Source organism: Cibotium barometz, chromosome 34 (assembly GCF_041138505.1).
Source record: "Cibotium barometz isolate CiBa-2024 chromosome 34, ASM4113850v1, whole genome shotgun sequence".
Lineage (NCBI taxonomy): Eukaryota > Viridiplantae > Streptophyta > Polypodiopsida > Cyatheales > Cibotiaceae > Cibotium > Cibotium barometz.
Window position 1 is genome coordinate 13,981,973 of NC_141079.1, and position 15,920 is coordinate 13,997,892.

The following is a 15,920-nucleotide window of genomic DNA, read 5'->3' on the forward strand; positions in this document are numbered from 1 at the left end:
ATATACATTTCCTATATTTAGACTAGTGCATCCCAAGCTAGTAGCCTGAATGAAGAATTTGGTTGAAGTGGTACACACATTCTAGATGTAGAGAATGATTGTGTCAATACTGTAATAAGGATGCATAATCGTCCTAAAGTCGTGTTTAATCATTTTAAAAAAAACAATCTTTTCACTCGACCCCCTAGCCATTAGAGTTCAGGTTTTAACCACCACCAAAGCATCAAAAGAAAGCACTTCAGCCCAAATAGCCATTAGGGTTTAGATATCCTTCCTCTATTCACCATTAGCTTACTTCAAAATATTTAAATCTAGTAGCATGGCCTGAATGAGATTATCCACAAAATTTTGAATGATTCACAACACACCCCCCCAAAAAAAAAAACTAACACTGTAATTTCCTATCATTCCGCATTTGCTTTCGGATTTCTCTGTACTCATGTGAATAATGCCGTTTTGAAAGATTATCCTTCACTGCTGCATTTGCAGCGTCAGCCAAAGCAGGTGCCTCTTCGAGGCCTAACGAGTCCCCTTCAAGTGCTTCCGAAAGTAGGGCACCACCAGGAAGAGAATCATCTTCCATGACCTCGAAAGAGGGCCCCTTTGTGGTGGAGACCACTTTCACCCAAGTAACTGCCCTCTGCCCTTGAGCCTCCGACTTCGCTGCCGCACCGGCCACCATCCAAACCCGTCCCCTTCCATCAAATTGTATACTTGTAGGACAGAAAGACTTCACAAGGTCAATTTTCTGCCAAAAAAACTCCATTAGAGTTAGACTATCTACAAGAAGGTAAAGAATTGTTTAGTGGGTGAAATCTATTAGAGACCATAGCACCATGAAACAGAAATGCACATTTTTGTAGGCTAAAGCCTGGGATGGCACATTTCTGTAGACTAGAGAGCAAGATGGCATAAGGGTGTGCCTGTATATGTGCTTTTCTCGCATTAGTTGATAGAAGAATAAAAGAATTTAGGAGAAACTACAGTGTGAACGTACTTGGAAGTGCAGATTTTACAAACCTGCAAGAATGATAGCTTCTTCAACTTGAAGTCACATCCTAGGAAAAGAACTCCATCCAGGCTGCACAGTTAACGGACACCCGTAACCAAGATATTAAGGTGCCAAAACAATATGAGATACAACCCAATGTAGGCCTATGTCCTCACAGCTTAGCAAAAAAAGCAAAGCAAAAAAGGTTACAATTTCTAAGAATCTACACTGGGTCACCTTTCAACCCCCACTGCAACGAGCAAACCATCTTTTGAGACCGAGATGCAAGTGATCGTAAACGCCTGCTCTCCGCCTCCATTGTTTTTGGCACCAATCAAACCTACCTAAGAAGAAACTGAGTATTACCAACAACTTGCAGATAAATTTGATTGACATGCATAGGCACCTGAAAAAAGGAACTCAACTAACCATTTCTCCTACATCAAACGTATCCAAAAGTGAAGCCGTCTCCAGTTCCCATAACCGCACCTATCATGGGCAACCATATTGGAATTACAAGTTAGGGATAGAGAATCATACTGCTTGCCTACTTAAACTCAAGATAATCAAAAAGGGCCTATTAATCAGACTTCAATGTTGAAAAACAAGCTACTAATGCGATTATGGCATATAAATCTGCATCTTGGAAGATTGGAGTTACCTCTAGTCTTGAACAACAATGTAAATTAAATGGCTAAAAAGGACTAACTGTTTCCATTTTACCGTGCCATCACCTCCGCCCGAGACTAGGAGATGTGTTGCTGTGTATTCACCTAGGTATGCGATGCAAGACACAAAGCTGCATGTGCACACAAAAGGACAAAGTATATATATATTGCAAAGTGGAAAACAAGAAGATAACTTGAATTATATGTGAACAATATTATCTTAGGTGGTAACATGAGAGCGCAGACTTTCAAAAGCCCTGATGATGATCAGCTTGATTTCCTTAGAAATAGGAACCCATAAAGAAAACGTTTTGACTAAATTAGGGACAGCTATATGTGCTAGCCACATGCTACTCTTTGAAAACCATGACAATCCTGATCCAACCTTGGGTAGCAAAAGGGTTTACAGCTCCGAGTGCTAGCACTGCTATGACCAAGATACTAGGTTACATAGTTTTTCCTTTTGCAAGACAGTTAAACAAAAAGCTCAACTTTTGCAACAAAAATGGTTTATCCTGTTGTCACTCTCCTCAACATTTGGAGGGTAATTTAGAGACAACAGCTGGAAGGCTCATTGGTACATATGGGCTCAAAGATTGGTAAACATTCAAGCTCAGTTTTCTGACTCTTTTTATCATGCATACTAAGTCTCGAGGATTGAGACACATTGAAGCTTACTTCTTTGGCCCATATGCCATGCATCTAAGGCCACAATTGGGTGGTTAGAAGGTAAGCCCTCTTGCTCTTTACAATATAGATTAACACACGCAGTCCCTTCCAAGCACAAATTAAGCAAGTTTTGCAGCCGGGCTGAGATCCCTTCTCATTTTGTGGATGCACAATCCCTAGGGGCATGCTCTCAGTCGATCGACAAAAAATACCCTTTACCCATGATATACCTTGAATAATTACCATTGCAAATTACCACCCCCAAAAATCATATATGGTTGCATGAGATGCATGTATTGTCATCATTTCTATGCATGCACGATAACAATAGTTCATTTCACTGTTCCATGCATTTGACCACCCAAATTCATGTAAACTCACCTTGTGTGGCCTAAGCAAAAGCCTTGGATTTCATGTGCCCCCATCAAAGGGTCCTTTGGAAACACACTTACCTACATCATAACATTTCAAAGGAATTGAACATTAAGGTTTGATGTCTTGCTGCCTGCTATAAATGCGCACAAATTCTTTTACTATAATACTCATGCTATTAATATGTACAACTATATACATAAACATGCAGACTATACACACAGACACATGCCAAAATATGAATTACAATGAGCAAAGCCTTTCCCTTTTATAGGCTCTTGGAAGGTTTATTCGACTGGCCGACTGCTGATCGGCCAGTTCCATGGACAAACAAATATCAACATTCAGCCGACAAGTACACCCCTTCGTATGCCTGGCTGATTAGTTCTTGCTCCATCTAGATGCCTTCCAATGCCTGCCAAGGCTGTTACTGCCCTGATCCTACTGTTTATTGCTACCTTATCAAGGATTAGCCTTGGAAAACGAGCCATGTCCATAAGGGCACATGACATCATCCTCAGGTAGTAAAATTGCCACTCTAACTTCTCCAACATGGAGTTCATGCCTCTGAATGCTAGTGATGGCGTTATGGACATCATGGAGAAGAGTTGCTCGAAACCTCTTCAAGACACAAAGACGCCTTTTATAGAAAAGCCAACCATCACGTATCAAGAAGTGGCATCTCGTTTAGTCAAGTATCAACGAGATCCATACATGTGGGCTAGATATGGAAAACAATCCCTTTTCTGCTAAGTGCATCGGCCATTGGGTTAGCCTTGCTTGGGAGATACTCAATCATTCCACTATGCTACTCGAAGATCTAGCTCCAGTGGTGCTACCGGTCACTCCACTGCCCACTTGGCATTGTTGAAGCCAACGCAAAGCCTGATGATCAGTGCGAACCTCAAATTCATGCCCATAAAGAAAATGTTTCCAGTGTTTAAGGGCATGGATCACGGCAAGGAGTTCCCGATCATAGACCGAGTAATTCCACTCTGTAGAATTCAACTTATGGGAAATGTAAGCGATTGGATGATCATTCCGGATGTTACTCGTATCGGAGATAACCTGGAATGGATCATCCCATGAGGCAACCGCTAAACAAGGAGGAAAAAGCAATCTAGAGGCCCTTAAAAAGCCTGCAATCCACCCTAAGTCTTGTGGATGTGCTGCCTACGAATCTTGACACCCTTGAGCAGATCTATGAGAGCTACCGAGAGGTCAAAAAACTTGTCGATGTGGGTAGAACATGCCTAGAAAATTCCCACAAACGATTGCACGTCATATGCTATAGCTAGGATCTCCCAATTGAGTATTTCGGCCACTTTGGCGAGATCTAATCGGATGCCTTTGAGCTAATAATGTAGCCAAGGTAGTGAACCTCGACAAAATAGAACTCTCATTTCTTTTCAATGACATAAAGCTCATTGCTTTCCAATAACTTCCATCACTTTTTCGACGTCAATGTCGTGCTCCTCTATCATAGTTGAGAACACAAGTAATGAAGACAAACTTGCCTATCAAGTCCCTAAAGACACACATCATCATGTGGTTAAATGTTGTGAGAGCATGTGTCAACCCGAAGGGCATGACCACAAACTCATAGTGTGCCCGTTCAGTGCGGAATGTTCCCGAAGGAATCGACAGGGTTCTGCTTCATGGTCTCCTTGCATATGAAGCTCAAGGAAATAGAAGACTTTTCCTTTGTTCGAGCTTAATAGTGTTTTATGCACTGTTACTCTACTCCTTCCAAGAGCCAAGAACTGTGATATTCTTAATAATTCACTAGTTTTTGACCATTCCCTCTTCTAAAGATTTGGTGGCGACTCTTGTTGCAAACAAGAGTAGATCCCTCAAACCAACAAGCCAAAGGAAAGCTCCCAGAATTCATGTAAGCTAGAAATCTTATATTTTTCTTTACTCTTTTAATGGTTTTCTAATTTTTGTTTTGTTTGAAATGATAAATCGATGCTATGCCTTGTTGGAAAGGCTTTCCCCCTCTCCCATTCTCAAAATTAGCCCTTCTTTATCCTAGTTAAGTGATCTAATAGTTGGAATAAAACTTTTCATATTGTTTCTTTTTTAAAAGTGAAATTTGATTAGTTTGGAGTACTTAAAACCATTTGGGGATAATTTTTAAGTAATTTTAAGATAGGAAAATTTGAAAAATGGTGAGCCATACAAAGGAGGTTATGGCAAAATTTTCTAAAATTTTGTGAAATAAGTTTTATCTTTTATTATTCTAAGAGAATAATCCCTATCGTTTGTGTATTCTAAAAGTGTCATTGTCATTCTATGCATAGAAAAATACATAGTAGAATTATATTTACTCTAAAAGTGTTATTTTCATTAAATTTAAATTCTATGCATAGAAAGATGCATATTGGTTATTTTTTATTATTATAAAAGAGTGATTTTCATTAGATATAAATTATATGCATAGAAAGATGCATATTGGTTATTTGTTTTTTATTATAAAAGAGTGATTTTCCTTAGATATAAATTCTATGCATAGAAAGATGCATATAGGTTAATTTTTTATTTACAAAGGTGTTACTTTGAGCAATATTAATTTTTATGTATAAATAGATGCACAAAAGAATACCCATGTGATAGGTGTACATCCATGTACATCGGACGGGTGATAAAATCATCCGGTGAGAGGTGTAGAAAATGGCTCTTGTAATGAGCCATTTTCGTGCCCAAGGGCTCAAGGGGACTAGTCCATGTCTTCTCTGTGTCCACTCTGATGATATCCATCCTGATCACGCAGTTTTGCTCTGAGCGGGTGAAATCCAAAAATGGACAATCCAGACTGTACTGAAAGGGTGGTAGTGCCTCTATCCGCAAACCATAATCTCATCTAAGCGCACCAACAATGAGTATCTCCATCCTCTGCCAACTGTATGGATGAGGTCAATGCCAATCGGGAGTACCTCTGCTGAGGGAGCTCCCATAGCCGTTGTAAAAAGGTAACTGCCTAGAATAGGGCCTCAGTTACTACTAGTGGGGCACCCAGCTCAGCCCGAACAATCTCATGTGGTACTGATGATTTGCTCCGAATCATGCAGGCAATCATCATAATCAGTGGTCTCTCCATTTGCCTCCATCCCTCCTCTGTCCCTCTCTGAGATCTGTGATGTATACTAGGCCCCCAAATTGGAGCTCTGTCCAGGAGGGTGAATGGGAGAATGAATTAGGGTTAGGTTAATTCATGTGGGAGACATACACAGAGAGAACAAGGGAGAGAGAGAGAGAGAGTTGTGGGGATAAGTCAACTCATGATATTATGAGTGTGTGACTCCCCTATCACACATGTATATTGCACTAGTACACATAGTGCACTTAGTACATTAAAAGTACTAAGTGTACTATGTACTATAACTTATGGGCTTGTACACACTATAAGGGTGGGCATAACGCCTTTACCCCAACAACCTCCCACTTAAAGGCAAAGTGCCCTTAAATGAAGGAAAAGAAAAAATCAGCATGTACATGATAATATACAAGGCCATATCAAGGCTGAAACTGGCCTCATCCAATGCCCATCAAGTGTCTGCAATGAGCAAACCGCTCCGGAGGCAAACTCTTTGTCAACAGATCAGCCGGGTTGTCATCCGTATGAATCTTAACAAGCTGAATTTGCTTGTTCTCTATCACCTCTCTGATGAAGTGATACTTCACATCCACATGCTTCGTCTTTGCATGAAAGACAGGGTTCTTTGCCAACTGGATGGCACTCTGACTGTCACAATGCAACAATGGAATATCCCCTGTATAACCCAAATCAACCACTAACCGAGATAGCCATAATGCCTCCTTGCAAGCCTCTGTGGCTGCAATATACTTGGCCTCTGTAGTAGATAAGGCAGTGCACTTCTGCATCCTGGATATCCATGACACAGCACCTCCTGTGAATGTAAACACATAACCGGTAGTAGACTTCCGGTTATCTGGATGACCGGCATAATCCGAATCCGTGTAACCATGCACTAATGCATCCTGTTTGCCAAAGCAAATGCACATATCCTGTGTGCCCTTCAGGTATCTCATGACACCTTTCACTGCTTCCCAATGCTTCTTGCCAGGGTTGGCCATGTATCTAGAAACCACTCCCACTGCAAATGCAATGTCCGGCCTAGTAGCAACCATGGCATACATGAGACTGCCACAAGCTGAAGCATACGGAACCTTGGCCATATCAGCCCTGTCTCTATCCGACTGTGGGCTGTCCGTAGCACTGAGTTTCACATATGGAGGCAAAGGAGTACTAGTCTTCTTCCCCCCGTCCATATTGAACCTCTGCAAAACTTTGCCAATGTATTCCTTCTGAGACAAATACAACACATGCTGATTTCTGTCCTGAAGTATCCGCATACCCAAGATGTGATTTGCATCACCCAAATCCTTCATATCAAAGGTTTGATGCAGCCTCTGCTTCAAGGTATCCATCTCCTTACGAGATTTCCCGGCAATCAACATATCATCAACATACAAGATGAGGATCAATAGACTGCCATCCAAAGCTTTCTTGGTGTACAAGCAGTGATCTATGTCACTTCTCCTGAATTTCTAGGATTTCATGAATGTATCAAATTTATGATACCATTCCCTTGGTGCCTGTTTGAGCCCATAAAGACTCTTTTTCAACTTGCATACAAGCTTCTCCTTTCCACTTACTGCATAACCCTCTGGCTGTTGCATATATATCTCCTCATGGAGATCACCGTGAAGAAAAGCAGTCTTCACATCCATCTGAATCAAGTCCAGATCATCATGTGCAACCAAAGCTAATACAGCTCTAAGTGTGGTCATTTTGACCACTGGAGAGAAGATCTCCTCAAAGTCCACACCATATTCCTGCTTGAAGCCCTTAGCCACTAACCTGGCTTTGTATCTTGGCTTTGCATCTGGTGCAACTTTGAGCCTGTAAACCCATTTGCATGGCAAAACCTTCTTGCCTGCAGGCAAATGCACCAATTTCCATGTTCCATTTTTGTGCAGAGAATCCATCTCTGACTTCATGGCACGCTCCCAAAGAGCCTTGTCTGCCCTCTGTAAAGCCTCTTTATAACATGAGGGCTCCCCACAGTCAGTAAGCATCAAGTAGTCAACCCCTGGAACAAACCTGTCAGGGGCTCTGGAGGGTCTTGTGGACCTCCGTACCCAATGACCATCATTTGCAGGTTGCTGTCCTGTTCCATGCCATAAGGCTGAAATATAATGCCCGGTATCTCCTCTAACTGTGGGATATCCATAGGGATATCTTCTGCCATCTCTGGCTGTCCATTTGGACCATTTTCAGCACCATTTAAGGGCTGGTTTTGCTGCTGTAATGGCTGATTTACAGCCCTTGGTTGTTGTCCATGATGTCCATCATCATCAAAGATGACTCTGCCAGGCTCCTGTTGCCTCCTTATACATGCATGTTTCATCAAAAATGACATCATTGCTGCGTATAATCTTTCTATTCACGGGATCCCAAAGTCTATACCCCATTTCACCTCTGTCACCATATCCTAGGAATATGCATTTGTGAGACTTAGGATCAAGTTTGGTGCGCATGTCCCTGCATATGTGCACGTACGCAACGCAACCAAACACTCTCAAGTGCTTGTATGACGGAGGCTTTTCTGTCCATACTTCTTCTGGCACTTTCCGACCAAGCCTCGTGTTAGGTGACCTGTTTATAAGGTGAACGGCTGTCATAACAGCTTTAGCCCAAAAACCATGAGGTAACGCAGCATGTGACAACATAGAACGGACCTTCTCCTGAATGGTCCTGTTCATCCTCTCTGCTGTCCCGTTTTGTGGAGGATCATAAGGAGTAGAGAGCTCCCTCTTGATGCCTTTAGCATCACAAAAGTCCTGAAACTGTTTGGACATATACTCTCCACCATTGTCGGAACGCAAAGCCTTCAGTGTTTTGCCAGTTTGATTCTCAACATGAGCAACAAACTTCTGAAACACTGAGAATGTATCACTCTTCAAACGAAGAGGATAGACCCACACCTTGCGTGTGGCATCATCAATAAAAGACACAAAGTATTTTGCCCCTCCCAAAGAAAGCTGAGGCATCTCACATACATCTGTATGCACAAGCTCTAACTGAGCATCTTTCTGTCCAAGAGCTTTCTTGTGGGGGCACTGCAGTTGCCTGCCATATATACAATGCTCACAAAACTGAAAACTTGAAAACTTTAGAGAAGGCAAGTAACCCAAACGAGACAATTGCTCCATTCCTTTGACACTCATGTGTCCCAACCGGCTATGCCACATAGAGATTTCCGGCAGCTCGGTTGCATTTACAGTAGCATGGTGACAAACACCAGCATGCATGAAATAAAGAGTGTCCACCTTAGAGCCTCTGGCAACAACCAGTGAGCCCTTACTAATCTTCCACTTTCCACGACCAAATGTGGTAACATAATCAGCATCATCAAGCTGTCCAGTAGAAAGCAGATTCTTCTTGATCTCAGGCACATGCCTGACATCATGGAGCATAAGCTGTGAGCCATCTGAAAACACAAGCCTCACATCACCTCTGCCAAGAATCTTGCATGCATGGTTATCACCCAAATAAACCACTCCTTCATTGCCAGCAGTATACCTGACAAACAAGTCTCTGCAACCTGTGACATGAAAGGAGGCACCTGAATCAATGATCCATGAGTGCATACCATGACCAACTGTAAGAAGTGAATGGGCATCAAGTGAAGACGTAAATAGGACCTCATCCTCACTGTCACCTGCATGTGACACATTGATTTCTTCAATCTTGACTCCACTTTTGCCCTTTGGCTTTACATCTTTGGCTTCATCCTTGTCTTTGTCTTTGCCTTTTCCCTTTTCTTTTTGATCATTTTTCCATTTGTAGCATTGCTTTTTAATGTGTCCCTTCTTGCCACAATAATGGCATTCCAAATCCTTTTTGGAGCGAGACTTGCTCCTTCCCCGTTCTTGGCTTTTTCCCCTTTGTTGGGATCTCCCACGTGCATTCATTGCATTGGACTTTCCAACAGAGTTGTTTTTCCTGTTCATCTCTTCTTGAAGAAGAGCACCCTCAACATCTGCATATGACAGCATAGCATGCGAATTGCTAGTGGCTGTCTTGAATGTGTCCCAACTCTCTGACAAAGTGCATAACAGAAAAGTGGCTTTGAACTCATCGTCCATTGCCAACTTTTGATTAATGACCTGACTGACAATACCATCAAACTCATTTAGATGGGTTGTCATAGACGCCCCTTCCTTCATCTGAAGACCTATGAGTTTCTTCAACCAATACACTTTGCTTGAGGCACTTTGTTGGGCATACAAGTCCTGCAATCTTTGCCACATTCCCCAAGCTGTCTTCTCTTCACGAATGCTGAAAAGTAAAGAGTCTGACACAGACAACATGATGGTGGATCTTGCCAGCTCATCCATATCTTCCCACTCTTCAGCAGTAAGAGAAGCGGGCATTGCACCCCTTTCTTTGATAGGCTTGTGCTGCTTCTTCTGGAGCAACACATTATAGCACTGGGTTTGCCAAATATCATAGTTATGTGAGCCTTCAAGCGTCTTGATGTGAAGCAATGAAGAGCTCTCACCTGTGGTTGCCATAGCAAAATGCAACCTGTCAATGCCTGACTCCCTGCAAAATGTGCAAACACTGCACCAAAAGCACACAAAGTGCTCACAGTTGTTCTCCCAAGCTTTATCTCCCACTGCGGAAGCAAGAATGCAACTTTTCTCCCACTTTATGTGATGAAATCACCAAAATCTGGTTGCTGCAGATTTTGGACAGCACCTTAAATGTGCTCTATTGCCCTTCCAAAGTACTGTACAACAGTACCAATTGCTCACAAATGATGTACCAAACCTATACCGGCAAGTACAGCAGCTGAAATTGAACCTTTTCCTCGCTCAAATCAGTGTACAGCCATGCCAAAACTTGCACAAAGCTGTGCCAAATCTGTACCAACAGGTACAATAGCAATAAATGCTCTCCTGGCTGTCCAAATGAGTAAAAATCAGACTTTTACAGTCCCGAACACTGCATACAACAGTCCCGAACAGAAATTGGGCAAAAGCCCCTTGACTGCAAGCTGATTTCTGAGGATTCAAGGCATAAATGTCTTGCCTGCTGCTTTGCCAAGCTTAACAAGCATAAAATCTTGAAAAGCCCCTTGATTTAAGATCAATTGCTGATCATACATGGTACATTGACGCACATGAAGGCATCCAAAGTCTTCACGGTGCTTCCCCCTGGCCACATATACATCCAAATAATGAAAGCCCTTTGATTTACAGGCACATTGAGTGCTTGTAAGGCATCAGCACATTAGCCACAGCATCAAATGCGATCGCCTGCATGCAAATCAACCCAATCGGCACAAAAGCCCCTTGATTTGCACTGCAATTTGCTGCAATTTTGCCCAAATGTGCGATTTTTCACATCATACAGCATGTATGAGTGCTTAATTGCACAATTACATCAAAAGCCCAAATTTCGACATTCAATTTCCTGCAAATTGATCTTGATTGTGACCAATTTCCTGCAAATTGATCCTGATTGTGACCAATGTCACCCAATTTTGCCAATTTTGCTCAGAAATTGAGCAATTCGGCACCTGTACCTGCTCAATTGATGATTGTACTTGCTCAATTGCAAATCCCAAAAAAAATTGAGGAAAATACCTTGTAATTTTTTGATTTTTCTTTTTGTTGCAGGAAAATGGGGTTGATGATTTTTGCTGCTGTTGTGCAGAAATGGGCAAGTGCAGGCGTACAAGGCTTCTCCTAGCTGCTGGTGATGTTTGCCGTAGAGAAGAAGGTGACGTGGAGCTTGCTTGCCGTAGAGGAGAAGGGGCTAGTCGTTGAAGCCAACGAACCTGCATAGGCTACCACCAGGTATGCGCCTGGTTCTGGTTTGCAGCCAGTTACGCCTGGTTCTGGTTCGCAGCCAGTTACGTGTCCACACTTACGCACCTTCGCTTGTGTTTCTGCCTGCTTCGCCTAGCGCCAGTCTACACCCAGCGCTACACGCGTGTTCGCCTGGCTATGCGCCTGGTTACGCCAGAGTATGGACAAAGGCCTACGTGTCCTGCCTGCCTTCGCCTATGTTCGCGCTGTTGACGCCCACCTGCCTAGGACTCATGTTGCAGCCGACTCCATATGCGCTTATCCGCCTGCTGTTGACGCCCGCCTGTGGTGTGCTACGCGTAGCTCTGCCACGTCAACACTTAGTCGACTGTCTTCAGCTGCAGCCTGCGTAAGTTGCAGAGAGAGAGAGAGCCACGCTTGTGGAGGTCCCTTGCAGTTGGCGTCAAAATCTATGGCACAGCTGCTGCTGCCCCTGGCTACAACCGGCACGGAACCAACCTATGGCAGTACCCAATTAGCACCCAGCTATGGAAGTACTACAAGCTCTGATACCAGTTGAATGGGAGAATGAATTAGGGTTAGGTTAATTCATGTGGGAGACATACACAGAGAGAACAAGGGAGAGAGAGAGAGAGAGTTGTGGGGATAAGTCAACTCATGATATTATGAGTGTGTGACTCCCCTATCACACATGTATATTGCACTAGTACACATAGTGCACTTAGTACATTAAAAGTACTAAGTGTACTATGTACTATAACTTATGGGCTTGTACACACTATAAGGGTGGGCATAACGCCTTTACCCCAACAGAGGGTCGATGTGACAAGCGTATCAAATAGCCACAATTTGGTGCGTGGCTCTTGAAACTGTATGTGTGCACACTGCCTCTCAAGTGCCCCCAAGGCTACATGCCCTCGAGCTAATCTCGCTGCTGCTGCCTCCTTTTGGGAGAAACGTGGTCCTGTGAAAGTAACTCCCAAGTAGACATATGACCTGATGTACTCTACCGGCTCCCCTCAGAAAGTGAACTGAGGCTCTGATCTCGTCACCCATGCCTGTGTGATGTTAAACACCATAACCTTGGTTTTCCCAAGGTTCACTGTCAGATCTCTATCCGCACAGAAAGCCTGTAATGCATCCAGTTGTCTCTGTAATCCCTCCGGAGAGTCTGAGATTAGAACAATATCATCAACATATAACAAGATGGGTATCAACACCCCTGCCAGGCATGCCCCTGGGCCTCCCAATCTCTCTACATAATCAAAGACCACATCAATGTACAGTCCAAAGAGGGTGGACAATAGCGCGCATCCCTGCTTCACCCTATCGTGCTGGTCACCCTATCAGATAGTCCGCTTGGAGCTCGAACTCTGCCTGTCACACAGACTCATACAAAGCATATATCCCCCACTGCATATCCTCGGGTACCTCAATGTCATGCAATCTGTGCATAAGCCTAGCACGTGGTACGGTATCGAAGGCTTTGCGGAACTCCACAAAGCAGCAGTATATCCTTCTCTTCTGTGCCCTGCCCTCTTCAATAAGTGCCCGAAGTGTCAGTATGTGATCCAAGGTAGTAAATCATCTCCTGAAGCCAGCCTGTCCATGTGCTCGATGACCATGCCTCTCTGCCCATCGGCTCAGCTCCGACTCCAATATAGAGCCATATAATTTGGCCAAGTAATGACCGATCATGATCGTCCTGTAGTTGCCTGGTACCATGGGGTCCCCACTCTTAAAGAGTGGTACAATGATATGCTCTGTCCAACTTGTCGGGAAACCCTCACAAATGGCACGATTAAACACATGTACGATGAGTGGAGCCAAAGTGTCTCGTGCATATGAGAAGTGCTCTCCAACTAGCCCATCATGATCCTGTGCCTTTCCATTCTGGAACCTGTCTATCGCATCTAGCACCATCCGCATAGTAAAAAAGGTGCTGCTAGCCGGTCTAGCTCCCAGTGGAGGGGGGGTGGGGGGCTGTCCTGGTGCATCATATAGCTCTCTAGCATAAATACGCCATGCCTCAGGTGCAGTAATCGGAGTACCAGGCTGTCTCTCCTGAAACATCTTCCATGCCCTCTTGCTGTCCTTCCCCAGGAAGAGTTGGTAGATCTCCTCCTCTAGCTTAGCCAGATAGGCTCGTTTCTTCCTCCGCACAAGGCGCCGAAAGATCATCCTGGCCTGTCTATGCGTGTGAGATCCAATGGCAATCTCATGCTGTAGCTGTGCTCGTGTCTCACGACACTCATCATCATACCAACTGTTATGTGGGGCAGTGCTGCGGGGGTGGGTGGAAGGGATCATAGTGCAGGGAAACGCATATGAGGCGGATGCATGTAGTACACCTGCCAATCCTCTCGTGATCTCGTCCAGAAGGCTATGCGGGTCTAAAGCGAACAAGCCATCAGATACTGCATCTCGATAAACCCCAACTATCTCACGTGTAAACTGATATCTCGGGTACCTAGGTAGATGAGTGGCTGGCCCTTCTCTCTGGGATCTACCTACTAGTGTGAAACTCAGGTATGCATGATCGATTGCTATCCCAATGGGCCTACTGGAAATCGTGAAACCCCGCACATCGGGTATCAATGAAGGAGATCCCATCAAGTAGTCCACAGTGCTCGCTCCCCCTTTAGAGTTCCAGTGTGTGAGAGCATCTGATCCTTGCCATCTCGATAAGCCATTGTATATGACCAACCCATGTGCACTCCCGAGTGTGAGAAAATGCCTGCCATAATCTGTAATCTCCCCCTCATCCTGTGCTGATCTCTGCAACCCTACATCCTTTGCCGTGATCTCCCAGTACATAGCCTCTTGAGTATCATACAACTCTGTCTGCTCTGTGCCTGTACGTGCATTAAAGTCTCCCAATAGTAATATGTCTCCCATGCTGGCAAACCTCATGATATCATCATATAGTGGTATATAGGGTGACTCTCTTGATGGTGCAAACCTGGAGTGGGCTGGGGGAAAGTAGCATACCGCCACATATAGCTCGCGGAGCCCCTCTCTGCATATTTGGACCCACATGTACCTCACATCTGCATCTCTATGTACCACATGTATTTTGTCACAAAGCTCCTCCCTGTAAAGTATTGCCACTCCTCCAGATCCTCTGGTACCTCCCATTGTGCGTGGCTCAGGGCGGAAAACTGATTCCTATCTATAACCCCGACCATCAGGAAGCCTCTTGTTTGTGCACTGATGGGTCTCTGTATACATAGCAATATCACTGTATCTGAAAGTATCCTCAAAGTATCCTGCATCTGTTCTAAGGGCTCCGTTGCAATTCCACACCATGAATCGGCGCACCGTCAAGCGGGCCTCCTCTCCATAATGATGACTCGGCCATCTCTGTATAGCGCCCATTTCCCCTCTTTCCTTGCCTCAAGCACACGCGGCATGTGTTCCTTCCAGTGTGCTATCTGTGCAAGCGTAAGGTCCTCATCCAAATAAATCTTTTCCCCCTTAAGGGCCATCCTTTTGGAGAGGAAGGCCTTCTTCTTCTCCAAGTCACCAAACCTAATGATCAATATCTTTGCCCTGGTTTCATCTCTGCCTACTCGCCATGCTCCGGTAATGGGGACATCAGTGGCTCCAATTTTTGTTGCAAGAGCTTTTGCATCCTCTTGGGGATTTCCCTTATCTTCCCACCCAACTACACGTACATGTAAGGCACGTGCCCGTCTCTTGGCTTCCTCTTCCAATGTAGCATTCATCACCTCTACTTTATTGACTAGTGTATCCTTCTGTTTTTTTACTACTTCAATCCATGGGTTGACTTCCTCAATTTGTTTCTTTGTGGCACTGGCAATTTCAGCCCATGAATGCATTTCCTTCTCACCTACAGCCACTTTTGCCTTACATGATTCCAAAGTGTTTTGCATTTCTGTGATGTCTTTTTCGTGGTCAGCCATACATGTCTTCAAAGTGCCTTTGTACGATGCAACTGTTGTGCCAATCTCTCGGAGCATGTCATCCTTCCATTTCTACATCTCTTTTTTCATTTCCGTGTGCATTAAGGCTTGGGCTAATTCCATCTCAACCCGTACTTGGGCTTGCATTTCTCCCTTCAATTGGACATATATCTCTTCCTTCAGCGTTTCGTATATCACTTTCCTTTGGGCATGCATCTGCTTTGTCCATTCCTTTTCAAGCTCCTGTCGCATGGTGTTCATCTCTGTCCTTATGTGAAGCTGTAGCTCCTCATAAAGGGCCTCATCTCGTCGGGCCATCTTCGTAATCCTTCGTGAGCCAAGGGACATGATTCCTTCCCTCGGTCTTTTGCGGTAGGCATTTGGTGCCTTCGTGGAGGTGTGAAAGGTTGTCTCACCATCCTGTTC

The 15,920-nt window shown here is 44.2% G+C and overlaps 1 protein-coding gene across 3 annotated transcripts in view; it reads right to left on the minus strand.

Annotated features, from left to right (window-relative positions):
* Positions 1-263: 263 nt before the first annotated feature.
* The window catches only part of LOC147618727 (uncharacterized), a 59,893-nt gene continuing 44,236 nt past the window's right edge, over positions 264-15,920 (minus strand). The window contains exons 5-10 of one of the 3 annotated variants that reach the window (XM_086773764.1): positions 2,710-2,780; positions 1,715-1,790; positions 1,421-1,480; positions 1,229-1,335; positions 1,021-1,081; positions 264-748 (exon numbers count right to left, since the gene is read on the minus strand). In XM_086773764.1, the coding sequence (XP_086629890.1) occupies positions 386-748; positions 1,021-1,081; positions 1,229-1,335; positions 1,421-1,480; positions 1,715-1,790; positions 2,710-2,780 (738 nt within the window). In that variant the 3' untranslated portion in view covers positions 264-385. The remainder of the gene's footprint in view (positions 749-1,020; positions 1,082-1,228; positions 1,336-1,420; positions 1,481-1,714; positions 1,791-2,709; positions 2,781-15,920) is intronic. The other 2 variants (XM_086773766.1, XM_086773765.1) reach the window with 2 other exon arrangements.